This window comes from Oratosquilla oratoria, chromosome 18 (assembly GCF_046742065.1).
Source record: "Oratosquilla oratoria isolate Oo_2021 chromosome 18, ASM4674206v1, whole genome shotgun sequence".
Lineage (NCBI taxonomy): Eukaryota > Metazoa > Arthropoda > Malacostraca > Stomatopoda > Squillidae > Oratosquilla > Oratosquilla oratoria.
In genome coordinates this window covers 15,766,037-15,793,973 of record NC_134794.1, presented here as the reverse complement: position 1 = coordinate 15,793,973, position 27,937 = coordinate 15,766,037, and the positions used below count along the sequence as shown (strand labels likewise).

Genomic DNA, 27,937 nt, shown 5'->3' with positions numbered 1-27,937 from the left:
TAAACAAAAATATGTTGATTTTATTTTTCTATTCCTTAAACTAACAATTACTCCTTTCCATGTTAAATATATCAGCCAGAGAAAGAAGTACACATTACAAATGTAAATATTCACTGAAATTATAGTCTTGAATTTTATTCTAAACACCTAGATTTATACATGTACCATCAGACAAAAGACCCCTTCACCAGCCACTTCTAATCAGAACCTATTACTTAGGATGAAAAAATTCAAATTCATAGAGCTCATTAGTACTTAAGCAATCAATTGTTCCTTTAAATCAGAAATCTACAACACTACCACAGTTGGCAATGGCTCCTAAACTGTCAGTGGTGTAGGAGTGTGAAGTTGTTTCCACATCTCCAGCTAGTAGTGGTAGTAAGAAGAGAGGGATGGTGATGATGACAAGGAGGAGGAATTGCAAGTTATTAGCTCTCTTTATGCAAAAAAGTGCCACAAATTAAAGGAAGTTCATAGAAAGGCAGAGAGAACTTTGGCCTAATCTAGAAAACCAAGTACCAATCCCATGGGGGTTTAAGTAGGTTCTAATGAGATTTGGTGACACTATGCCATCCTAACTTTACTCAGACAACAAGATTTCACTCTCAAGTGACTTACGGTCCAATCTGGTGGCTGTTGCAGGTTACCTGAGAGATGTGGCTCTACTGCATGAGAGATCTGGGGGTAACAGATTGAGTGATTGATTACCAGAGAAATCAATGTGATGACTCACAAGCCTTTGCCAGCTGATGTGGAACAGTGGCTTTCCAGTCAGCAAAACTCGATGCAACAATTGACCGAGTGAGAAGAATATATAGCTATTTCAGGACACCACACAACTGTTAAAACAATACACACTGAGCATCTAATAAAAAATCTTATGAGATTAATATTTGATTTTGCTTTATCAGTTGAATAAATTTACTTAACACAATTTTTTTTTCCCTTTCACAATCCTGTATTGCAAAAATAATCATATCATACTGTTTTTGCTGTTTATATAGCTTATTCCATTCCTTGTCTTTCCAATAGATATCACCATTCTGCCATAACACCTGTTTAACTTTCATAAACCTTCACAACCAAAACTGTCCAAAACTCCAAGGATTCCAACTGAGGTTGGTAGGTGAAGGGAGATGAGCTTCTGAACAAAAAGTACCAAGGGAATGAAAAAAATATCCCTACGCTCCAGTGTGTAGATTGAGGAGAGTTAATGCTTCACTGATGGAAGACACAGCAGAAGGAGCAGCATTTAGGCTTGATGATGGAGCTGTAGTAAGGCTGGCTGTAAATGCTGCAGTAATTAGGAGTGGTGCATGTTGATGGAGGAGGAGCACAACTTCTGGCAAATGCTCTAAAGCAGTTTCTACAATTGCCCCAGAATCACTATCCAAGGCCCCAAGAACAGCACCCGCAACTGCATCTCCGAGGTTTGGCTGGCGGTGTAGAAGGCGAGATAGTAACTCCCAGCTTTGCATCCTCACAGACTGATGACAACTGCTAAGACCTTCACAAATCCTGTGAGTAAAGAAACAGAGAACACCCGAATATGAACGATCTGTTAGGCTAAGAATCTTGTGGAGAACCTCAGCCTTTTCATCTGGAAGACTAGAACTGTCTAAGCGAGACTGCAAGTCATTGACCTGTGCCATGACCCATCCCGGGAGAGGAGGTGATGAAGGTACCTCAGATATGATTGGTACAATCTCACTTTCACCTGTTCCAGGCATCAGGTCCTTGAGATCGTCACTACCTCGCGCTGCAGCAGCAGCAGCTAAGGAACGCAGAGGAGCCATGTTTGGATGATGGTTCTGGAGGTCTGTTAGAAGCTCTGCATGAGTACACAGATATACCCCTGCTGCCCCTCCTCTGGCCCCCACCCACCCAAGAATCAGATGACACAGACGCAATAACATATTTACCAGTTCATGTGCATGTCGGTGAGAACTTAACAGGGCAAAGAAGGCATCCAGTGTGGAAGTAAGGCCTGTGTGATGCTGTGGAGCAAACATGTGTGGCTGTAGTAGTTCCAGTACACCAAGCATTACCATAAACATGTCGAGATAATTTCTTGAACGCAGAATGGCCAGGTCCATGTGGCTCATACCATGAAGGCAAGCCCCCATCATGGGCAAATGGCGAAGAACCAAAATAGGATGGGTGGCAGCCAGTTTGCGTAAGGCAGCTTCCATGTCTTGCATGCGATGTTTGAATTCCTTATCATGTTGGGGTGTTGACAACATTGTCAACAGTGTGTGCAGTGCTACATCTGCTGAACTTGCTCCTTTCATGGCTGCCAACTTTGGATCAACCAAAAGAACAAGTGCATCTTCTGGAATGTAGGGTAAAATCTGAGGTAACTTGAGGTATAACTGATACAAAAGAAGACGAGCAGCTTCCCGCTTTGGCCCTACCTGAAGTGCAGCACTTGCTAAATGCTCTGTCACTTGTTCAATTGTGGACTGACAACCCTCAATGCAATGAAGTACAAGTGGGAGCCTCATTTCTACTATTGCAGCTTCGTGCTTGTCGTCGCAAGCTGCACGACACTCGGCCATAACATACTCCGCTAACTGTATAACTTCACAAGTGTGGAGGTGCAGAAGCCGTTCATGCAAGCTATGCCGCGGTTGTCTTCGTTCCCGTCCTTGCCACAGTTTAGGTACATGCAGCAGAGCCCACAAGAAATTAAGAACAGAAGCAGGATTTAGTGCTGGATTGTGCAGGCGCAGGAGACCACGCACAGTACGCTCAAGTGTGTCCCACTGTGCTTGGTGTGTGAAGGCTGCAAGCAAATAAGCCTGGCTCTTGCCACCACTGCCTTTACCCCGCTGTCCAAATAGCAGAGGCTGCCTCAGCTCTACTGGGACTGTTAGGAGTTCTGGGTCAAGTACTTGCAGCCAATCAAGTAACAATGCTAAATGACCTTCTGTCCAAGACTGTTCTTCTTCTGGATTCAACTTGACAGAAGACATGTTTACAAGAAGAAGAGTGAGAGCGCCCACGACTTCACTGACTACACCCGCCTTCATTGACTTGGCCACCACTAGGCGAATCTCCGCTTCTAACTGTTGTGGGGCCACTGCCATGAGATGGTTCAAAATAGTTGTAGCTGAGGTCATATCACACTCAATCACTTTCTCTTTGACCACCACCCTCGAGTCACTGTGGAAACTCTGAAGGACATTGGTCAAGGATGATTTTGTGTTGCCAGATAGGTGTAGGATGTCGGTGACTAAGGCACAGAGAATTGAGTATTCCTGCTGAGATTCTTTGTTGTGCATGTTACGCAGGAGACGGAACAGGGAAGCTGAATATGTGAAGTGGAGGTGCAGTCCTTCTACAAATGCTGCTGAACGCTGTAAAAGAAGAAATACAAAAATTATTTTAAAATACAATCACAGTCCATATCACATTTTATAGAGGTCAATGTATGTTGAAGCCAAGAGACAACATAAATGAAAAAAAAAAAAAAAAAAAAAAAAAAAAAAAAAAAAAAAAAAAAAACTTTAATTTCTCTCCACTACTGAGGTGTGCTCTACATTTTTGTTCTGAAGAACAACAGACAGGAGTCGGGGGCAGAATATATATTAGGGACCAGTGGTGGGATTCAAAATTTTTAACAGATTCTCTCACTGTGTCAGTACTATACAAATATCACTTAGGCTGTGTTATATCCTGTATAAGCCAATTCTTAATAATCAGTTCACAGAATTCATGAAATTCCAAGAACAGGTTCATATGAGTCAGAAAGAACCGGCTGAATCCCACCACTGACAGGAGCTTTGACTACTCAAGACCACATCCACACTATAGCATCTCCATCCCCAATGAATAAAATTGTCTGGTGTTTCCTAAAACTATATATCTCTATAGCATAAGCATACAGGAAGTAAAGAGGAGAGCAGATGTGAAATAAGGTAAGAGTACAGTATAACAGAAAATTTTGAAAGTAATAAAAAAATGTTTTGGAAAGAAATTAAGAGAGGAGGAGGAGGCGAATCAAGTAGAGAAGAAAAGGTAAAAGGTGCAGATGGAGAGATGATAATGGAAGAGAAGGCAGTAAGAGGAAGATGGGCAGAGTATTTTAAGGAGTTGCTAAATGTGAAAGGATTGGGAGGGAAAGGTAGCTGCAGTGGGAAGCGCTAAGAAAATGACCATGATGAGTGAAGGAAATGGAGGAGAAATAAGGAAAGATGAAGTGAAGGCAGTTGTTAAGATGATGAGAGCAGGTAAGGCACCTGGGTTGGATGGAAGTCATGCAGAATGTCTGAAAAAAGGAGGTACAGTGATGGTGGACTGGCTGGTGAGGTTATTTGAGGTTTGTTTATGAGAGAGTACAGTGCCAGAGGACTGGAGGAGTGCCTGTATAGTTCCACTTTACAAGGGAAAAGGGGACAAGTGTGAGTGTAGTAGTTTCAGAGGGATCAGCTTGTTAAGTGTAGTTGGGAAGGCTTATGGGAGGGTCTTGAATGAGAGGATCAGGAGAGGAATAGAGGGACTAATTAGTGAGGAACAGTGTGGGTTTAGGACAGGTAGGGGTTGTGTAGATCAGACTTTTGTGGTAAGACAGATATGTGAGAAAGCTATAGGAAAAAGTAAGGATGTTTTTTGGGCTTTTATGGATCTGGAAAAGGCTTATGACAGAGTAGACAGGAAGGCACTGTGGGAGGTATTGCAGATATATGGGATAGGAGGAAAGATGTTAAGAGCAGTCAAGAGTTTTTATGAGAGTAGAAGACCATGTGTTAGGATTAGAAATGGAGAGAGTGAGTGGTTTGAGGTAAAGTTGGGACTTTGTCAGGAATGTGTTTTGTCATCTTGGCTGTTCAATTTATACATGGATAGGATGGTGTAAGAGGTAAATACAAGGGTAGTGGGTTAGGGATTGGAGATGGTTTAAGAAAATAGAGAAAAGTGGGAGATAAGCCAGCTGTTGTTTGCTGATGACACTGTGCTTGTAGCAGGATCAGAGGAGGGATTGAGGAAGTTAGTGACAGAGTTTGGGAAGGTGTGTGAAAGAAGTTGAAGATAAATGTGATGAGATGTACAAGAGGAGAAAGTGGCAGCAGACTGGAAGTGAGTATTAACCACTTCACTCCAGGCCAAAATCTCGCAGGCAGCATTAGCTGCCAGACATACGATGTTGCGTCATAATACTCGCATCATAAAAAATAGTCACTGCTTATATCGATTGTTCTCTCTTTCACCCGTGAATTTTGATAACCATAGAAAATGTGATGAAGCCAGTTTAGAGAGTATGTCAGTTACGCAGGGACAACTACAATAAATATAATCAAGACGCCGATATGGCAGCCTCGCGTATCCACTTGCTCCCCATGCCGCCTACATAGGCGGCACCATATGGGTTAAGGGAGAGAGACTGGAGGAAGTGGATAGTTTTAGATACTAGGGTGCGAATGTGGTGGGAAAGGGAGAAGTGGAAGTGGAGGTAGAATGTAGAATGAGAGAAGTGAGTAAATACCTTGGGGGATTAAAAATTGTAATGAGAAATAGACATTTGGGAATTGATGCTAAGAGGAGATTGTATGAAGGAGTGATTGTGCTGACAGCACTGCATGGGGCAGAAACATGGAACATAAGAGAGGAAGAGAGGTGGAATTTTAATGTGTTTGAGATAAGTTACCTGAGGAGTATGATAGGAGTTACTAGGCTAGATAGAATGAGAAACGAGGAGGTGAGGAGGAGAACAGGAGTGGAAAGGGAGTTGGGAGATAGGGTTGATGAAAGAATATTGGGATGGTTTGGACACATGGAAAGAATGAGTGAAGAAAGACTAGTAAAAGAGGTGTGGCAGGCAGAGGTGGAAAGAGTGAACATAAGGGGTTGACCTAGGATGAGATGGATGGATGGGGTAAAAGGGTCATTGGGAAAGAAAGGAATGTCTGTTGAGTAAGAATGAGAGAGGACAGAAGACAGGGGTAAATGGAGAATGGTTGTGTATGGATGATGCTGTGATGCACAAGGGGGAATGAGTGAGGGATGGAGGGTGAGGGAGTATGTGTGAAAAATAAACTGACACAGCCCAAAGGGATTTCTCCCTGTCTCCTCCTTGTCTGCATGAGGGGATGGAGAAGGGGGGTCACTGATTCAATGAAGCGGCCTTGCTGTGGATGTGCTGTGTCTTGCGACACTGCTTCTGACTCAGGGTAGTGGGCAAGATGCAGGTATGACCCATCATCCAGGAGGTGCTAAGATAAGAGGGAGGGAAGAGGATGGAGGGGAGAGGAGTATGTTGGGGATGGAATGGGTGGGAGCGGTTTGGCTACCTCCCTTGTAAGGGGGAAAAAGCCTTTGGTATATGTATGTATGTATGTACTATCCCTGCACTGTATGGGGCAGAAACATGGAACATAAGAGAGGAGGAGTTTTAATGTGTTTGAGATGAGGTGCCTGAGAAGTATGATCAGGGTTACTAGGCTGGAGAGAGTGAGAAACAAGGAGGTGAGGAGGAGAGTGGGGTTGGAAAGATAGGGTGCATAAAAAAGGATTGGGATGGTTTGGACACATGGAAAGAATGAGTAAAGAAAGAGTAGTGAAAGAGGCGTGGAAGGCAGAGGTGGAAGGAGTGAACACGAGGGGACAACTAAGGATGAGATGGATGGATGGGGTAAAAGGGGCATTGGGGAAGGAAGGGAGAAGACAGAAGATAGGGGTGAATGGAAAATGGTTGTGTATGGATAATGCTGTTATGCATGGAAGGGAGTTGGGGGGGGAGTTTTTTTTTTTTTTTTTTTTTTTTTGGGGGGGGAGTGATACTTCATGTGTGAATGATATTTTAATGCAGCCCAAAGGGATTTCTCCCTGTCTTCTCTTTTTCTGCACATTGGGACTGAGAGGGGGGTCACTGATTAAATGAAGTGACCTTGCTATGGTTGTGCTGCATCTTGCTACACTGCTTCTGACCCAGGACAGCTAACGTGATGCAGGGATGACCCGTCATCCAGGAGGAGCCAAAAACAGAAGAGGAAGGGAGAGGGGTGAATGGGAGTGGAGTATGTGGGGATGGAATAGGTGGAAGTGGATTTTATGCCTTTGTTTTTTGGCTACCTCCCTTGTCAGGGGGAAATAGCCATTGGCATATGTATGTATGTGCTATCACTGTTACAATTTTGACCATGACCTACTATATGAATATTAAGAGTAACCAAAGAAATTATATACTTACCTGAGACTGCAGTATTGCCTGGAGGCTACTCAGAAGTGCAATCATGTAAGGCTGCTCCTCACCTCTTTGGCTTATTTCCCGCCCTAAGTGCCGCTGAAGCACACGCATTGTTTCCTGCACCTGCATAAACATTGGAGACAATTAGAGATAGTGGAAAAAAGTAGGAGGTGAGCCAATTCTTGTTTGTGGATGACACAGCACTTGTGGCAGGGTCAAAGGAAGGCTTAAGGCAGTTAGTCAGAGAGTCTGGGAAGGTATGTGATAGGAGAAAGTTGAAGGTAAATGTGGGTAAAAGTAAAATGATGAGGTGTACAAGGGGAGAGGATGGCAGTAAGTTGAAGGTAGGTCTTAAAGGAGAGAGGCTGGAGGAAGTAGATAGATTTAAGTATTTGGGGTCACATGTGGTAGGAAATGGAGGAGTGGAGGTAAACTGTAGATTGAGAGAAACAAGTAAATGTCTTGGGGGATTGAAAAATGTCATGAGAAATAGGCATCTGGGAATGGATACAAAGAGAAGATTATATGAAGGGATGATTGTGCTTATAACACTGTATGGAGCAGAGACTTGGAATTTAAGAAAGCCAGAGAGGAAATTTAAATCTGTTTAAGATAAATGTCTTAGAAGTATGGTTGGGGTTACAAGACTGGATAGAGAAACGAGGAAAGGAGCATAGATGGACAGAGAACTGGAAGTTAGGGCTGATGAAAGATTATTAGGATGGTTTGGACATATGGAAAGAATGAGTGAAGAAAGATTAACAAAGGTGTGGAAAGCAGAGGTGGATGGTGTGAACTTGAGGGGATGACCAAGGATGAAATGAATGTGGTGAATGAGACTTTGACAATGAGGGGGATGTCTGTTGAGCAAGGAAGGGAGAAGGCAAGGGATAGGGGTGAGTGGAAAATGGTTGCGTATGGATGATATTTTGATCCAGCTCAAAGCGATTTCTCCCAGTCTTCTCTATTTTCTGTACAAGGGGACAAAGAGGAAGGGTTGCTGCATAAGTGAAGCAGCCCTGCTGTGGATGTGATGTGTCTTGCTGCACTGCTTCTGATCCACACGAGGCCAAGATGAGAGGGAAACAAGGGTGGTGGATGGGAGTGGAATTGGTGGAAGCGGGTGCATGTCTTGACTGGCTACCTCCCTTATAAAGGGGAAAAAGCCCTCAGTATATAAAAAGTTTGAATAAACATTAGGTAGGTACTTAACACTCAGGTTCTTTAATTTGCCATAAAACCCTTATCCACTATTCCTCATTTTTGCCAAGTTTTGGGATCACTGATGGGTACTTACTTGAGGTGGTATTTACCTAGTTGTACCTTGTTTTATTTTATGGGAAGAGAGCTATGCTCGTAGTGACCCCCTTATCCAGTTTGATCTAAAAAAAAATTACAGTTTTTGTACTCACTGTTTCTTCATTAAGTTTGTTCCAGATATGTATCACTCTGTGTGGGAAGCTATTCTTTTTCAGATCTCTTCTGTAACTATCCTTTTTGAGTTTCTTTTTGTGTCCTCTTGTTTTTCTCCTATCCCAATTTAGTAAGTCATCTCTATCAACGACTTCCATCCTCTCATAATTTTGTAGATGGATATCTGAGAGAATTGTCTCCCTGCTGCCCATTTTCAAAATCTGTCAACATCTTCACTTCCATCTGGAGGTGCATGACACTTGGTCTCCAGACCTAGGCCAAGATCTCTATCAACTTCATCTGCCCTCCAATTTTTCAGAGTTGACAACTGGTGTCTACTCTCCTCCTTCTACTACTATAAGGTGAGAAACCTACACCAGGAGGTGCATATCTATGAACAAAACCAAAACAAGTCACCTCTGCTCTATGCACCTGGACTCTTGGGGTAGATAACAGTCTTCATCCTCTCACTGAACACTCTCCCATAAGCCTTTCCAAGTGCATTCTAGTTCGTCCCCTATTCCTTTATAAAGTGAAACAAGCTGCAAGTGCCCTTCCAGTCCTATGGCACACTCTCTCCCCTTAGGCACACATTAAACAACCTCACTAGTCAATCCACTATATCCATTCCTCCGCACTCTACATGACTCATACATCCCACTATATCTGCTCCTCCGCATTCATATATCCCAAGCACCTTACCAGATTTCATAATTTTCAGTACTCTTTATATTTTATCTTTTCCAATAGCTGTGATTTCCTTCTCCCATCAGTCATTTTCCTAGCACCTCTCACTGCCACAGTCATTTCCTCCCTAACCTCCTCCACATCCAACAATTCCCTAAAATACTCTACCCATCTTCTTACCACCATTACTCCCATTAATATCTATCCATCTGGACCTTTCACCATTTCTTCTCTACCTGACTCACACTTCCCTCAAATCTCTTCACTTCTTTCCAAAACACCTTTTTGTTCTCAAAATTTTCTATCAGTCCTATACAACTTTACATCTGCTCTCCTCAACTTCCCTATCTTACATACCTCTCATATGCTTCCTTGCTTCTACTTTGCTAACCAATCTTCATATGCTCACTTCTGTTCCACCACTGCCATCACCTTTTCATCCCACCATTCTCTGCCTTTCCTGTTTCCTCCCAGCCTCCTCATCCCACACTTTACCACTTCCTCCTTAAAATATACCCATTCCTCTACTCCTGTTTTCTATTTATCCTCCATCAATTCCTACACTTCTTTCAGCTTATGACATTCTTTCTCTTTATCCTTCTCATTTAATTAAAAGTAAAATGTATAAAGGAATCTAGGAGCATAGCAATACATATAAATTATATATATATAAACTACATATACACTATAAACATAGAAAGTCTTACAGAAAAAATTCATTTTATGTACACACCTGTTTTGGATGATCACTATGCAAGACGGGATTTGTGAAGCATTGCAACACAAATGATTGCACTTCCGACTGGTTGATCTCTGTACTTGTAACTTCTGGTACCTAGATTAAAATAATATGAATAAAAATGTTGAACATCTAAATATTCAGTTTCAGTGTATTGTTTGCTGACTCCGTGATAATACAGTAATACGGATAAAATCATCCTAAGGCTACAAAGTTACTGATAACTCCCTTATTTGTTTCAAACAAGTCTTAAATTTCATATGTCATGTCAACCAAAATTTTCTAAACAAATTACAAAACATTGAGAAATCATTAGTATAAACAAAAAAAGCTGACCACCAATACTTACTTGCAATGAAGTGACGAGAGGTTTAATAGCAGGTGGTCGCTCTCCTGCTCCTTCAAGATCATCACGGTCACCTAAAGTTGCAGCAAAGGCATATCCTCCACATGCACCCCGTTGATGTTGGACCTGAGCAAATAAAAATCAGAAATTAGCCTTAAATCTGACAAATAAGTCTGTGTTACGGTTGTGTAATGTTACCATGGTTATTCAATGTGTATATGGATGGGGTGGTGAGAAAGGTAAATGTAAGTGATGGGCAGGAATGGGTCGGGGTGGTGGAAGAGGGAGTAGGTGTGAGAAAAATTTGACACAGCCTGAAGGGATTTCTCCCTGTCCTCTTTTCTGCATGAGGGGACAGAGAGGGTGGGTTGCCGATTTTGATGAAGCAGCGTTGCTATGGATGTGCTGTGTCTTGCAACAATGCTTCTGACCAGGGCAGTGGACAAGATGCAGGGATGACCCGTCATCCAGGAGGTGCCAAGATAAGAGGGAGGGAAGGGGGTGGAGGGGGGTGGAATGTGATAAGGATGGAATGAGTGGGAGTGGTTTTTATGCCTTTGTTTTTTGGCTACCTCCCTTAAAAGGGGGAAAAAAGCCTTTGGTATATGTATGTATGTAAATGAGCATAGTGGGAAGGGAGAGGTGAGCCAGTGGCTGTTTGTTCTCCTTTATCTACAGCTTTTAACCAGTGACAAAGAAACAGTCCCACACTTATACAACACAGACAACAGTCCAAGTTTTCTCCCAGGAGAACAATCAATTCATTGCCCTTGGTTGTTCTTGCAGAAGAACCATGGCTTTCAGGTAACTGGCAACATCCTCTGGATGGGTCCACAAGTTACTCAGATATATTATGTTGTTGCCTTTGAATTATTACTGTGGGGCATTATGCTATGCATTCTGTGTCTTCTGTGTGAAAAGTGCATCTGGGTCAGTACCATTTCAATGCTGGAGGGGCCAATAATGGGTATTTGCCCATGGTGGTCCTATAAGATGGACAGTAAAGCTGCCCACTTTTAAGACCCATCAACCCCTTCACTTCCATCTGGAGATGTGTCCTGGAGGGGCTGATATTCTATTTCCAAGCTGAGTCCAAGGTCTTGCTCTATTAACTTACACATACTAAGGGTTTTTCCCCTTTACAAAGGATATAGCCAAGGTCAAAAGGCATATTTCTACTCGCATCCATTTCATCCCCACCCATTCCACCCACATTCACCACCCCTCCCTCCCTCTCATCTTGGTTCCTCCTGCATGACAGGTCATCCCTCCATCTCACTCATCGACTTGGGTCAGAAGCAATGCAGCAAGGCACAGCACATCCACAGCAAGGCTGCTTCATTTAATCAGTGACTCCCCCCTCCCTCTCCATCCCCTCATGCAGAAAAAGAGAAGATAGGGGAGAAATCCTTTTGGGCTGCATCAAAATATCATTCACACATAACCACTCCCCTGTCCCCCACCCACTCCCTTCCATGCATCACAGTATCATCCATACACAGCCATTCTCCACTCATCCCTATCTTCTGCCTTCTCCCTTCCTTCCTCAACAGACATCCCCCTTTTGCTCAACACCCCTTTCACCCCATCCATCCATCTCATCCTCAGTCGTCCCCTCAAGTTCACTCCATCCACCTCTGCTTTCCACACCTCTTTTAATAATTTTTCTTCACTTATTCTTCCATGTGTCTAAACTATCCTAACACTTTTTCATCAACCTTATCTCCCATCTCCTTTTCCACCCCCGCTCTCCTCCTCACCTGGTTTTTCATTCTATCCAACCTTGTAACCCCTACCATACTTCTCAAACACATTTAAACTCTTCCTCTCTTATGTTGCATGTATCTGCCCCATACAGTACTGTCAGTACAATCACCCTTCCATATAATATCCTCTTAGCATCCATTCCCAAATGTTTATTTCTAATTACACTTTTTAATCCCCCAAGGTACTTACTTGCTTCTCTCAACCTAAAATCTACTTCCACCTCCACTCCTCCCTTTCCCACCACATGCAACCCCAAATATCTAAAGCTATCCACTTCCTCCAGCCTCTCTCCTTTAATACTCACTTCCAAATTGCTGCCATCCTCTCCCCTTGTACACCTCACTACCTTATTTTTACCCACATTTACCTTCGACTTTCTCCTCTCAAAATGTATTCATTACACTTTTTTTCACAGGGAAAGCTGGCAACCAACAACTGCTCTCCTCTTCCTATCACTTTCATCCAGTGGCACAGGAACAGTCTCACATTGATAAAACACAGATAACAGTCTAAAATTCCTTTCCAGAGAGATCTGTGAGAGATTCCAAGGACTACTGCTAGCCACTGTGAGGCTGCTGGTTTTCCACTTATTGAGACTTGAGACAGCAGTTGACTGATCAATGCTGAATGGTGCCCTCAGCACAAATGCGATTGTGGTTCCTTCTAGATGTGGGAAAGTTTTTCTGTCATGCTTGTTACCAGCCAGTATGAAACTCAAAGCAACAACTGATTTGCATAGTTGCTTCTATCTACAACCAATGAGTCTCATCATGTCCAATTTTGGTATAGATTGCCCATTCAGTTTTATCACAGTATGCTAAATGATCATCCTCGACCAATCTACATCTCATCTTATTTCACAGCTTAACATTCATTGCAACAAAGTAAACATACCAATCAAGTTGAAAATGGGTATCTATACATATATAAGCCATGAATCTTACCTCAACTAGCTGTGCCATGTATGTCTTGTGACTCTTGTCAAGTACAGCAGCTGCTACAGCTTCCTCGCTTGTATTAACAGCTATATCAAGGGCACAGAGCAACTTTGTCATACTGGCTACAGGGATTCCAAAGGACTGAATAAAGAGTACTAGCTGTGAAGGCTCCAAGTCCTGAAAAATCATATTTATGTAAAATAAAACAAATTACTTCATATAAAGAATTCCATTGAATGACATAAACATGAGTGCAGTTTTGAAAATAAATATATGTCAATAATCAATAATCTAACAGTTTAGAGAACATTTTTGCCAAATTAAAATAAAGCATACATATATACATGTATATACCATAAGGCCCTATTCCCCTTATAAAGGGTGACAATGTTGAAACAAAGCATATTTATTTCTTTAAACAGAACACTATGTAAATAATACCCATGTTGGAAGAGTATTCCATATTTCATTTCATCACTTTGACTGGCTACCTCCCTAATACAGGGTTAAGAAGCTTTTTGGTATATACATTGTTTATAGGTAGATCTCTTTACTAACCTTTAGTGCAGCATCAACCAGCTGAGGAACTGTTGACCTGATCATTTTGAGTTTGAGCCAGTCAGGCAGAAGTAGAGCCTCTTCAGATGTGTCCACTAAGAAAGCTTGTGGCATTTCTTCATGTTGAGGGAACCAGAGACTTAATAACTCGTAAAAAAGATCTGGACTGTTGTCTGGACCATAGGTGAGGAGAATGACCATGGCATGCACAACTAGTATGTGCATGATTGCTTGCTCTCCGCTCACCCACTGGATACGAATCTGGTCCTGGTTTTCTGACCACGAGTATGATTCCCGCAGAGGAACTCTCACACAACGCATATAGTTGATGAAAATGATAAGAAGGGCCTTCAGTGTACTGTGTGCTTGTGGGAAGGGTTGACTAGAACGGTCAGGGACGGGCAAGATGGCAGAGATCATCGTTGATCGTTCAACGATGAGCTGAGCCATGTCCTGCACTAACTCGCACTGGTCATTTAAAGGTTCATCTCTAGTATGCATTGCCAAAAATCTAATGTAAGCACTCACTGCCAATGGATCTGTTTCAATCTGACATGCTGCTCTAAGAGCCTGGTTAGCCACACTCTGTACCATCTCAAACCCTGGAAGCTTGGGTAGATGCTGCAACAACCAAGCATGGGCATCACTTTGCTCCCCATCTACATCCATTGGATCTCCAGAAGGAGTTATAACTAGCTGGAGGCCTCGTACAGCTTGGGAGCGGGATGATGCCTGTTGTGAACTGAGACGGCGTAAAAAGTATTCCAAAATCTCAACACTGGCACCTTCTTCCTGCTGTGGTGCTTGCAAGAGAGAACGTAAATGTTGCAGCAACTGCTGATGTCTTGTTGCTGTCACATCACTCATACTACCACCCATACCAGACTCACTAAGAAGAAACTCACATAAGCACTGTACGGGAAGGACTGAGAAAGCTCCTTCACTACTTTCTACCAATTCTGCAAGCCATGGCATACTCTGTGATGCTCCTTGACGCTGTATAATGTCAAGAAGAAAGTCTGGATTACGACTCCTGCACAGAAGGTGCCCAATTTTATGTGATGCATTCAGAGCTTTCAGTTGCTCAAGAACAATTACTGGAGGCTTCCTGGCAGGTCCTGTTGGGTCCATTGTAATTAACTGACTTAAAAGAAGACTGTTTTGTTCTGTTATAGTTTTTTGAGCAAGATGGGACTCAAAATCTAGGATCTGCTGTCGCTCCAGTGCACAAGTGTGAAGCTCCTGTTTAGACATTTCCTCGCCCTTTTCCCCAGAGGCTAAAGTAGGTGGTGGAAAGACAAAAGAGTTTGTGATGCACATTTCCATCATTGCACGAAGAGTTGGGTATGTTTCCCATGCCAAGAGCCCAAAAACACTTGAGTTATGTGCTGTCACAAGTAAAAGCATTGTCCATGCTTTCCAATACAGATTGGCAATAGCAGTCTTTGGTGGTCGGTATAGCGGTGGTAATGGTGAATTCTCTGGTGGTAAGTATGGGCATAAATTGAATATGAGCTCCACAATTTTGATGTCTTCAATCTTCAAAACTTCAACATCATCAAAATGGAGGGATGTAGCTCTTTTGATCAACTTGTCTGCCAGCTCTAACAAGTCTTGTGCTTTCATCCACTGGTCTTTCGTCACTGCAATCATCAGTAACCGCGTAACAGTTTCCTGTTTCACAGGAACTTCAGATATCAAACGGAAATACAACTGTCGATCACTTTCTGGAGGCCAGTTGTCTTTATTGTAGTATGACTCTGCTTGATCCAGCATGAGAAGTTTGTGGAGACACCGGGAGAATTCTTCCTTACTTGGATTGTAGCATTTAGGTACAACACGGTACAGCCAGAGCATGGCATCACGCTGGATATTGGAAACAAGCTCTTGATGACGACGTACATGTTCTGCATCTCTTGTCTCACCTCGGTACATAAGTGCTGCACTTTCTCGTACTTGCGGTGAAATACTTACGAAGAGAGTCAAGACAATAAGGTCAGTGATACTATGAAACATCCTGTCCTTGAATTCAAAATTATCTCTAAATGAAGGATCTTTCCTATCATTCATAAGCCCTTGACAAAACTTTTGATAATGCAGGTCGTATCTAAGTGCCCGTACAATCTCCCTAAGCAGAGCCCTGAGTGCTCGGAGGAAATCTTCACGGTTACACAAAAGCTCTTGAAACTCCTCAGCCAAGATGATGGATGCATATTCGGGAGCAAATTGGAACACGGCGGACAGGATGGACATGTTGCTTGGATTTCGGGTTTGTGATAACTCGTTATAGAGCGTATGCTTCATCACTGATGCTACATTGTCAGGGTGTGCCCCCAACAGTTCTTTTAAGCAAGTCATATACTGATTGATGAGGGGCTTGTGCTTGAGCCTGATTCGAATTATGAGACTTATGCATTCAATGTCATACTGTGAATGAGTATTACAGTTGAGACACAGGGACATCAGCAAATCAGTCGCAGGGCGATGTAACTTTGGACTCTGCAACCAACTTTCTAACTTTGGAGCAACCATGTGACGCACCCTTAGAATGCCGCATACGGAGGACAAGTAACGAATAAAGCTTCTGGCCACTGCATCTGGACTTTGATGCCTGATACCCAAGTGATGCTGAACTGCTTCAAGTACCAATTCTTCTACCTCTGCTACATTTCCTGCATACCTATTTGTAATATTAATGTCAAGATTTTCACGACATTCTAGAGAAACGTCTGAATCAAAATCTCCAGAGTCCCCACCTGATGACCCGATGGGTGGGGAGGGGCAGTCGGGGCGATTCCCAATGCCAAGGTCAGAGAAAGGCAAACTTTTATGAGGTAATTTTGTTCTAAAGGCTGCAACAATGTTGTCCACAAAACCCTTGCAGTCTTCCTGGTCAACCCACATGCGCTCACCAACTGAATCTTCTATATAAATTCTGAGGAACAAAATTGGCCAGGTCTTCTCCTCTTGATAAGCCGCCAAGAGAATATTTGTGGCTAAAATTGACACAGTAGCATTACCCTTTGATTTGAAAGTCATTGAATGGTCTCTCTTCAGTAAAGAACAAAATGCTTCAACAACTAAATCAGCTCTGAAGATTTGAGGTTTGGTTTTGACAAGGTACATCAAGCTACAGCAAAGCAAATTATCAGGTTTAGTTCTCTGACTACGTAGTGTCTTCACAGCACCACACAGCAATGCCTCAATGCGGTCAAAATCACGAGATTCTTCTGCAGCTTCTACAAACGGAATGAGATCATTGGGATCAATGTCTGCTGCCGCAGTTTCCCACTCATCTGTAAGCAAGCTGCCCATGTCTCCAACTGAAGACTTGGGTCCTCCTGGCCTCTGTACCCCAGTTTGGCCTGATGGTCCACCTGGTTTTGACTTCTTGCCCAGTAAAGCTGATGGACCTCCTCCATCTCGACCTCTGTCTGAAGAGAAGAAATAAACAAATGAGCAACTTTACTGAATTTTCATTGCCTCAAACTACAGTGAGAGAAAAACAAATTGGGTAAGGAGAGTTTATACCCTGAGCTGGGATCCTGCTGTAAGACAAAGTTGGAATGTCCACAAACATACCCTCTACCCAGGTTGGGGGATCCTGGGGATGGGCCCCAGGTAGGGTTCTGTGGGAAGGCTAAAGAAAAGGGTGGGGGAGTTCAAAGGGTGCAGCCTCTAAGGCAGTGATTCTCAACCTTTTTTTTTTTTTTTTTTTTGGCCATGTTCCACCTAATCACTGATGCCCCCCATGTGGTGATATACAATTCTTATCATTTGAAAAATAAACTCCCCTTCAGCTGAAAAATCCTAAACCCTTGGTTTAAAACACTTCAAAAGAACAAGGCATAAATGGGAGAAAAAAAAAAAAACCTCCTGTTGGGCATACCCACACCCCCCACATTGAGAAGCACCACAAGTCTAAGGTATAGGGTATAGACTTGGTTAGGTCAGGTTAGATTAGGATTCATGAAGTTAAATAGATTAGATTAGGTTAAAATAACAGATAGGTTGGATCTTGGTTGGGTACTTGTAAAAAAAATACAAAAATCTTTTTGGTTTAGACTTTTATGAATACCAGTGCTTACCAACAGCATGTTTTACTAGACACTAATAGATATCCATGGTATCCTGTAGTTTTTTTTAATAATACCTATGTTCAGGGTGTTTGCACTTTATCATATCTAAAGCCATACTACAAAAACAAAACACCTTGCATCTGGCTACCTAGCAATCATGTAATATTTACTGAATGAAAACAAGTTAGTTTTGTTATCAATGACTATTACCAATTCACTGTGACAAACATTTAATTGTTGGTTCAAAAACAAACATTTGGGATTCTACCACTGGGCACTACAAGATGTATTTTCTTTTCATAGTTTACTATTATATTCTCAATATTCACAATCTCCATTAAGAATGTGCAACCATCCCTTAACATCTGTGGATTTAACATATGTAGAGGTTGTGTAGATCAGATCTTTGTGGTAAGACAGATATGTGAGAAAGCTATAGGAAAGGGGAAGGATGTTTTTTGGGCTTTTATGGATCTGGAAAAGGCTTATGATAGGGTAGACAGAAAGGCACTGTGGGAGGTTATGCAGATTTATGGGATAGGAGGAAAGCTTCTAGGAGCTGTCAAGAGTTTTTATGAGAGTAGTAGAGCTTGTGTCAGGATTAGAAATGGAGAGAGTGAGTGGTTTGAGGTAAAGGTGGGACTTCGTCAAGGATGCGTTATGTCGCCCTGGCTGTTCAACTTATACATGGATGGGGTGGTGCGAGAGGTGAATGCTAGGGTAGTGGGTCAGGGATTGGAGATGGTTAAAGAAAATGGAGAAAAGTGGGAGGTGAGCCAGCTGTTGTTTGCGGACGACACTGCGCTTGTGGCAGGGTCAGAGGAGGGATTGAGGAAGCTGGTGGCAGAGTTTGGGAGAGTATGTGATAGAAGAAAGCTAAAGATAAATGTAGGTAAAAGTAAGGTGATGAGATGTACAAGGGGTGAAGGTGGCAGTAGACTGGAAGTGAACATTAAGGGAGAGCGACTGGAGGAAGTGGATAGTTTTAGATACTTGGGTGCAAGTGTAGCAGGAAAAGGTGGAGTGAAGGTGGAGGTAGAATGTAGATTGAGAGAAGCGAGTAAATGCCTTGGTGGATTAAAGAGTGTAATGAGGAATAGACATTTGGGAATGGATGCGAAGAGGAGACTGTATGAAGGAGTGATTGTGCCAACAGCACTGTATGGGGCAGAAACGTGGAACATAAGAGAAGAAGAGAGAAGGAGTTTGAATGTGTTTGAGATGAGGTGTCTGAGAAGTATGGTGGGGGTTACTAGGCTGGATAGAGTGAGAATTGAGGAGGTGAGGAGGAGAACAGGGGTGAAAAAGGATTTGGGAGATAGGGTTGATGAAAGAATATTAGGATGGTTTGGACACATGGAAAGAATGAGTGAAGAAAGACTAGTAAAAGAGGTATGGAAGGCAGATGTGGAGGGAGTGAACATGAGGGGACGTCCTAGGATGAGGTGGATGGATGGGGTGAAGGGGGCTTTGGGGAAGAGGGGAATGTCTGTTGAGGAAGGAAGGGAGAGGACGGAAGACAGAGGTGAGTGGAGAATGGTTGTATATGGATGATGTTGTGATTGCATGAGGAGGAATGGGCAGGGGGGTGGGGGGTGGGGTAGTATGTGTGAGTAAATTTTGACGCAGCCCGAAGGGATTTTCTCCCCGTCCTCTCCTTATATGCAAGGGGGGACGGAGAGGGGGGGTCGCCGACTAAATGAAGCGGCCTTGCTGTGGATGTGCTGTGTCTTGCGACACTGCTTCTGACCCAGGGCGGTGGGCAGGGTGCAGGGATGACCCGTCATCCAGGAGGTGCTCAGATGAGAGGGAGGGTGGGAGGGGTGTGGAGTGTATGTAGGGATGAAATGGGTGGGAGTGTTTTTATGCCTTTCCCTTTTTGGCTACCTCCCTTGTAAGGGGGAAAAAGCCTTGGTATATGTATGTATGTATGTAGTTTCAAATATTCAGAGAACAAGAAACACAATAAAAAGAATTAAATATTTCACTCTGGAGAAGGGAACTGGGATGAGCCATCTGAAGAGACTACCGGTATCCAATCTTATTAGTCAATTTTAACTATTATCTTAGTATCACATAGTGATTGCACACATACATATTTGGTTTTCCTTTATATATATATATATATATATATATATATATATATATGGAAATAGGGGGTTACAAAAGTCTTTAAGGAGGGAAGTATATATATATATACCAATTTTCAATATCTTTGGGTGTTTGTTACATAACCATGCCAGAGATCACACTATGTGGGGACTTCAACTTCCTAATTATGGAGTAGCCAGAGGGAACTATATGAGAAGGCACATGGGAGAATCAAGCACAAACTAAACTCCTGGACCTTGCTGACAAATACCCTCTAATACAGCAACTAAATCACAAACAACCAAGATGCAATAAGTATGTATGCAATGGAAAAAACAATCTTCTCAGATCACAATTTGATCACTTTCACAACAACATACAGAAAAAGCAGTTATTGGGAAACTGCAACATCCACACCAGAACAATCATCTATTGCAGAACACAACTTCATCAGCAATAGGATAGACTGGGAAGCAGTACAGTGAAGTATAGGAGGTACTGACTAGGGTCAAATCCTAGAGAGAGATGATCCTAATGAAATCTTGGAGACAATCTATGCCAAAGTACTGGAAACATGCAAGGTACATATCCTAATTAAAGAAAGCAGAAGAAACCACGAGCACAGTGCCATCTCGAGAAAGAAAAAACTCAAGATATGGAGAACTGCACTGCACAAACAGCTAAACAAAAACCATCTTGAAGCAAGAACACTGGCAATTGCAGCAAGAATAGGGGCTACTGAACAGAAAATCAAAGACTCCCATACAAATCAGAGAACAAGAACAAGAGAACAAAGCAATAGAAAACATACAAGATAACACAAAGTACTTTTTCAGCTATTCAAAAAAAAAATTCCAAAACAAAGACACAGATTGGACCACTGAAGACCGAAGAGGGTACATACACTGAAACCCCACAACAGGCCTGTGAAAGGCTTTTTCCCCCTTACATGGGGGGTAGCCAAAAAGAAAAAGGCATAGAAATCACTCCCACCCATTTCATTTCCCATATATTCCACTCCCCTCCACCCTCCTTCCTCCCTCCTATCTTGGCACCTCCTGGATGACAGGTCATCCCTGCATCCTGTCCACTGCCCTGGGTCAGAAGCAGTGTCGCAAGACACAGTACATCCACAGCAAGGCCGCTTCATAAATTCGGCGACACTCACTCTCCGTCCTCTCATGCAGAAAAGGAGAAGACGGGGAGAAATCCTTTCAGGCTGCATCAAATTTTTCTCATACATACTTCCTCACCCCCCATCCCCCACCCAGAAAGTAAAATTGTTTTTCTTGATTTTGCAAAAGCATTTGACAAGGTTGACCATGGCATTCTACTCTACAAAATCAAGTCCCTTGGCATGACAGGTAAACTAGGCAAGTGGATATATGCCTTCGTGACAGGACGTGTGCAAACAATTATGGCAAGTAGACACAAGTCAGAGGAGAGAGATGTCATCAGAGGAGTGCTCAAAGCTCAGTTCTGGGGCCTCTACCCTTTCTAATTCACATGAAAGATATTAGCACAAATGTAAGAGGCTCTCATCTCTCCTCCTTCATTAACAACACAAGCATAAGCCGCCCTAAAACAGGTGAAGGTGAAGTGTACCACTTCCAACAAGACTTTGATGCATTATATGCCAAAGCCAAGAGTAACAATATGACCTTCTATGAGGGAAATATCTAAATGTTAAGGCATGTCTTAGATAAGACCATAAAGGAAACAACTTCACTACACCCTGAGGGATATCAAGACATTACCCTATACCCACACCTTAAATGCCTGGGTGTAACCCCGAGTGAAGACTGCTGCTTCCAACAACATATCTCGGAGGCAGTGACAAGAGCCAAAAGGATGGCTGGATGGGTCTTCAGAATCTTTGTCACAAGGGAGCCACAAGTGAAGCTGATCCTATGGAAGGCCCTAGTGCAGCCCTTACTGGATTACTATAGCCAGTTGTGGTTACCTCACAAGATGGGTGACATACGACTAACTGCTTGAGGCTGTGCAGAGGTCCTATACCAAACAAATAGCAGACATGAGGGATCTTGACTACTGAGACCACTTGGAGGAGCTGGGGCTATACTCACAGTAAAGAAGACGAAACCAATACAGGACCATCTATATCTGGATGGTCTTAGAGCAAAAAATGCCTGAACCTACAGCCTCAGGAGTCCTACTGCCCACAAACAATGAGTGAACAGAATGCAAGTACAACAAAAGGAGTATACTATCCAAAGTCCCAGCACAATTCAAGACCCTGCTGGTGTCCAATCTGGCACATGATGGTCCCAAAATCTTCAATATACTGTCCAAAAATATGAGGAACATCACTGGTTGCCCAGTGGACAAATTCAAAACTAGCCCAGAGAAGTTCCTAAAATCTGTGCCAGACAAGCCCCTAGTACCAGGCTACACCAGCATATGTAGGACCTCTAATATCATACCAGACTAAGTGCAAATCCTGTAAAGGGATGCAAGATCTGGCAGCAGCAGTGGGCTGCCATGACTGTGAGGAAGGACCTCAAAACTACAAGAAGTAAAAAAGTAAGAAAGTAACCCTCATGGACATTAAGGGATGACTGTATTCCATCTCTCAGGTGCCGTTTATTGTATCACTTTTGTTTACTCATGTCATACCAAAATGATGTCTTTGTATATACTTAACCTCTCAAGATCACCTATATAAATCAAATGCTACACCTTATCTAGGGAACATGGCCTGGAACTTGCCTGCCCCCTTTAACCTTTTCAATATGAGTCAAATTCTCGAGCGCAACATTGTATGCCTAATGTATCATGCATCAAACTACTTGGATTATAAAATAAAAGGTCACTGCTATATTACTAGTTTTCTTTCACTCTAAGTAATAATTACAAAGAATTACAAAGGCGGAACATGCCAACAGGAGACCTTTTGGTCCATAACTAGGTTGGATGCGAAAAAAATATATAATAATGATAAATAAAAAGATAAAATAAAAATTATAATATAAATAATAATAAATAAAATAAATAAATGCATAGGTATAATTAAATAATAAACAACCAAGTAAATAGTAAATAATAATAAATTGACAGATAACTAATAATAAACGAAAATCAAGCAAATAATAAACAGACAAATAATAACAAACAAACAAATAATATAAAATAAATGGCAGGCATTACAGCATCTTGCTTAGGTGTTTATCTAAATGAATCTTAAAGCTTCAAACTGAACTACATTGCACTGCCTCTGCAGGAAGTTTATTCCATTCATTAACTACACAGTTGGTGAAGTTGTTTCTACCCACTTCCAAATTAAATACATTTCCTGACAGTTTGAGACCATTATTTCTTGTCAGATTCTTATTTAGTGTAAAAATTTTTGTCACTTTTGATGTCAATCCCCTTTAGAATCTTAAAGACCTGTATCAAGTCACCTCTGAGTCATGATCAAACTAGTTCATAGAATTCTGGGGTCACTCAGCTACAACTAATATACATACATACATATACCAAAGGCTTTTTCCCCCTAAATGGGGGGTAACCAAAAAGAAAAAGGCATAGAAATCACTCCCACCCATTCCATTTCCTATATATTCCACTCCCCTCCACCCTCCTTCCTCCCTCTTATCTTGGCACCTCCTGGATGACGGGTCATCCCTGCATCCTGTCCACTGCCCTGGGTCAGAAGCAGTGACGCAAGACGCAGCACATCCACAGCAAGGCCGCTTCATAAATTTGGCGACCCCCTCTCTCCGTCCCCCCCATGCAGAAAAGGAGGAGACGGGGAGAAATCCCTTCAGGCTGCGTCAATTTTTTTTTTCATATTTCCTCACCCCCCATCCCCCACCCACTCCCCCTCATGCATCACAGCATCATCTATACACAACCCCTCTCCATTCACCCCTATCTTCTGTTCTCTTCCGTCCTTCCTCCACAGGCATTCCTCTCTTTTGTAATGCCCCTTTCACCCCATCCATCCATCTCATCCTAGGACGCCCCCTCATATTTACTCCTTCCACCTCTGCCTTCCACACTTCTTTTACTAATCTTTCTTCACTCATTCTTTCCATGTGTCCAAACCATCCTAATACTCTTTCATCAACCCTATCTCCCAGTTCCCTTTCCACCCCTGTTCTCCTCCTCACCTCCTCATTTCTCACTCTATCCAGCCTAGTAACCCCTATCATACTTCTCAGACATTTCATCTCAAACACATTCAAACTCCTTCTCTCTTCTTCTCTCATGTTCCATGTTTCTGCCCCATACAATGCTGTTGGCACAATCACTCCTTCATATAACCTCCTCTTAGCATCCATTCCCAGATGTCTATTTCTCATTACACTTTTCAATCCACCAAGGCATTTACTCGCTTCTCTCAATCTACATTCTACCTCCACCCCCACTCCTCCCTTTCCTGCCACATTCGCACCCAAGTATCTAAAACTATCCACTTCCTCCAGTCTTTCACCCTTAATGCTCACTTCCAGCCTGCTTTCACTCTCTCTCCTTGTACATCTCATCACCTTACTTTTACCCACATTTATCTTCAGCTTCCTTCTTTCACACACCTTCTCAAACTCTGTCACTAACTTCCTCAATACCTCCTCTTATCATGCTATAAGTGCAGTGTCGTCAGCAAACTACAACTGGCTCACCTCCCACTTTTCTCCATTTTCTTTAATCATCTCCAACCCCTGACCCACTACCCTTGCATTTACCTCTCGCACCACCCCATCCATGTAAAGATTGAACAGCAAGGCGACATAACACATCCCTGATGAAGTCCCACCTTTACCTCAAACCATTCACTCTCTCCATTTCTAATCCTAACACAAGCTCTACTACTCTCATAAAAACTCTTGACTGCTCTTAACAGCTTTCCTCCTGTCCCATATATCTGCAGTACCTCCCACAGTGCCTTCCTGTCTACCCTGTTGTAAGCCTTTTCCAGATCCATAAAAGCCCAAAAAAACCTCCTTACTTTTTCCTATAGCTTTTTCACATATCAGTCTTACCACAAAAATCTGATCTACACAACCCCTACCTGTCCTAAACCTACACTGTTCCTCACCAATTATTCCCTCTGTTCCTCTCCTGGTCCTCTCAATCAAGACCCTCCCATAAGCCTTCCCAACTACAATCAACAAGCTGATCCCTTTGAAACTACTACACTCACACTTGTCCCCCTTTCCTTTGTAAAGCGGAACTATACAGGCACTCCTCCAGTCCTCCGGCACTCTACCCTCTCTTAAACAAACATTAAATAACCTCACCAGCCAGTTCACCATAACTATACCTCCTTTCTTCAGACATTCTGCATGGCATCCATCCAGACCAGGTGCCTTACCTCCTCTCATCATCTTAACAGCTGCTTTCACTTCATCTTTCCCTATTTCTCCTCCATTTTCCTCACTTATCACTTTCATTTTCTTAGCGCTTCCCACTGCAACTACCTTTCCCTCCCTATCTTCCTTCACATTTAGCAACTCCCTAAAATACTCTGCCCACCTTCCTCTCACTGCCTTCTCTTCCATTATCATCTCTCCATCTGCACCTTTTACCTTTTCTTCTCTACTTGATTCGCCTCCTCTTTCTCTTTTAATTTCCTTCCAAAACATCTTTTTATTGCTTTCAAAATTTTGTCATACTCTTACCCCATTTCACATCTGCTCTCCTCTTTGCTTCCTTTATCTTATGCTTAACTTCCCTTCTCTTTACTTTGTACCTCTCATATGATTCCCTCGTCCTAATTTGTAGCCAATCTATGAATACCTGCTTCTTCTCTTCTACACATTTCTTTGCTTCCTCATCCCACCACTCACTACCCTTCCTTCTATTTCCTCCCGCCCTCCTTGTTCCACACACAGCTAATAAATAAATATAATCAATACAATTATGCTGGCATTCTTACGTACCCACTCATGCTTCATGATGCCTATGTAGGTATCATCACATCAAAAAGTTTAACTCATCTAGCCATTAGACTCAAGGTTAGTCACTCAGTTCATTGTATATATTTTGCATATAAATACAAGTCTCTCAAAAAAGGTGTGAACATTGTGACGAATGTGGATAGGAGGTAAAGGGAACAAAGGCTGAGGGAAATACTTTTATTCCTGACTAGTTCCACCTGAGTGGCTTCTTCAGAGGAATAGTGTTTGAAGTCAAGCTGGTCAATATATATATATGGCAGAAAAAGGGAACAAGGCAAGGTGTCTGGTTGGTTCCCCACTTGACGTCATCTGCCAGTGTGACGAGTTATCGCAGTGAGTGGACAAAATATCCGCCTGTTGGTTGTCGTGTAGCTGAGCTGTCCATCTAGATCAGGGGCTCTGTGCATTTTGTCCAAGATGATGAATCGTGCTGCTGCTTTAGCCCATATCAAATCCCCAGTCCTCTTCTTGATGCTATCCTGGATGTTGATGAATACGGACTCCATCGCCTTTCTTTCTTGTCTTGTGAGGTTTTCCATAAGAAGCCACTCAGGTGAAACTAGTCAGGAATAAAAATATTTCCCTCAGCCCGTGTTCCCTTTACCTCCTATCCACAAGGTAGTGGTAATAATAAGTGTTGTCTCGAGTTCCACTGACTGAAATTCTGCAGGCCCAAAGTGGTTGGCAACAGTTTTTGATCCCTCCCACAAATCTTTCTGAGATGAAACTTTGGAGTGTCTAAGTTTATGTTGTATTTGTGTGGGAAAGTTCCTATGCCATCTGCTTCACCTAGCAGGAGAAGGGAAGCAGTTCCTAAGCAGATAGAGAGGAGGAAATACAGTAGAAACTAATAAAAATATCTTGGGCCTGGTCTGAGAAACAAGAGTCAGCCTCTTAGATCTGCAACTCCAGATGGAGATGAGGATGTTGAGTTTTAAAGTTAGGTGGCATGGATATGATTCTCTCAGATACCCATCTTATGAGATAAGCATTTGCAGATATTCCTCATAAGGATTACAAAGGATTACAAAGGAGGAGCATGCCGACAGGAGACTTTTTGGTTCATAACTAGGTCAGATGCAAAAAAAATTATAATAATAAATAAGCAAATAAAAATCATAATAACAAAAATAATAATAAACAAAATTAATAAATGCATAGGCATAGTTAAATAATAAACAAATAGGAAAATAGTAAACAATAATAAATTGACAGATAAATAATAAATGAAAATCAAGCAAATAATAATAAACAGACAAATAATAACAAACAAATAAATAATATAAAATAAATGGCAGGCATTACATTAATCCCAATAACAATGCCTAACAAAATGTGCTTTTAAATTTGAGGCACACACTGTGTAAGGCCAAAATGAGTAATTTTCTAGAATCAAGCAAGTACAGTCTACAGATATTTAACAGGAAACCTACATTGTCCAATAGCTCCTAACCTAATATAACCTAACATAATCATTCCATAGAAAAAATAAATCGTAAAAAAGAAATGAAAAATGTGTTTGAATGATACTGGAATAGAACCCCAAAATCATCTTTATTGGTGATACTTTAAACTTGTTGTCATTATTAGTAAGTTAAAAAGCAGAGTGCTTCAAACATATTATATTCAAGCAGTAGAAGTACAAAAGGTGACGGTCTTTCTAGAAGCCTGTCAGCCATCCTTGAAGGGTGCTAGAGATACTCCTCAAGGATTGAAATGAATTAGTGTAACCATCATGTTATGTATTTGCACTCATTCAATGATTGACACCTGATAAAACTAATACTCAATGACCTTAACCTTCCACAATTCCTTTCATTCACCGAAAAATCCGTGAAGTATTCTTAAATATATCTTATACACACCTCATGAAATACTGAAAATAGACATACCTGATGACTTTCCAGCAGCATAATTAGAACTGTGCCCATGTGATGAGGGCTTATTTAGATCCAAAATACTATCTGGTCGTCCAGTTTTATTGGTTACACCTAAAGTAAACAATTTTGCTGGGGGTGGTACGTTTTTAGGCTTTGCCCCCCTTTGGCCCTTACGATCCATCGCAGGTGCAATCTATCATAGCTATCCTATCATTCACAAACATCAAGCTTCTCTCCGGAGTCAACAACACTGATCTGACGTTGAAGTTTGTAAACAATTCATCCCCGAAGTTCCCGGCTGTCTGATCGCGTTCTGTAAGGAATGGAAATAC

The 27,937-nt window shown here is 42.1% G+C and overlaps 1 protein-coding gene across 1 annotated transcript; it reads right to left on the bottom strand.

Annotated features, from left to right (window-relative positions):
• Positions 1–14: 14 nt before the first annotated feature.
• IntS1 (integrator complex subunit 1) lies at positions 15–27,937 on the bottom strand. Its single transcript, XM_076201589.1, has 7 exons — positions 27,618–27,937; positions 13,635–17,068; positions 13,083–13,253; positions 10,375–10,497; positions 10,020–10,121; positions 7,190–7,309; positions 15–3,359 (listed from the first exon to the last, which is right to left on the bottom strand). Exons 1-7 carry the CDS (start codon positions 27,784–27,786, stop codon positions 1,182–1,184), a joined length of 6,297 nt encoding a protein of 2,098 aa, XP_076057704.1. The 5' UTR covers positions 27,787–27,937; the 3' UTR covers positions 15–1,181.

Coding starts and splice junctions, on each gene's coding strand:
- IntS1 (XM_076201589.1), bottom strand. CDS start 27,786: ATGGATCGTAAGGGCCAAAGGGGGGCAAAGCCTAAAAACGTACCACCC. Junction 10,498..13,082: donor ACATGGCACAGCTAGTTGAG/GTAAGATTCATG, acceptor TTATTTGCTCAG/GTCCAACATCAACGGGGTGC. Junction 10,122..10,374: donor CTCTCGTCACTTCATTGCAA/GTAAGTATTGGT, acceptor ATTTTAATCTAG/GTACCAGAAGTTACAAGTAC.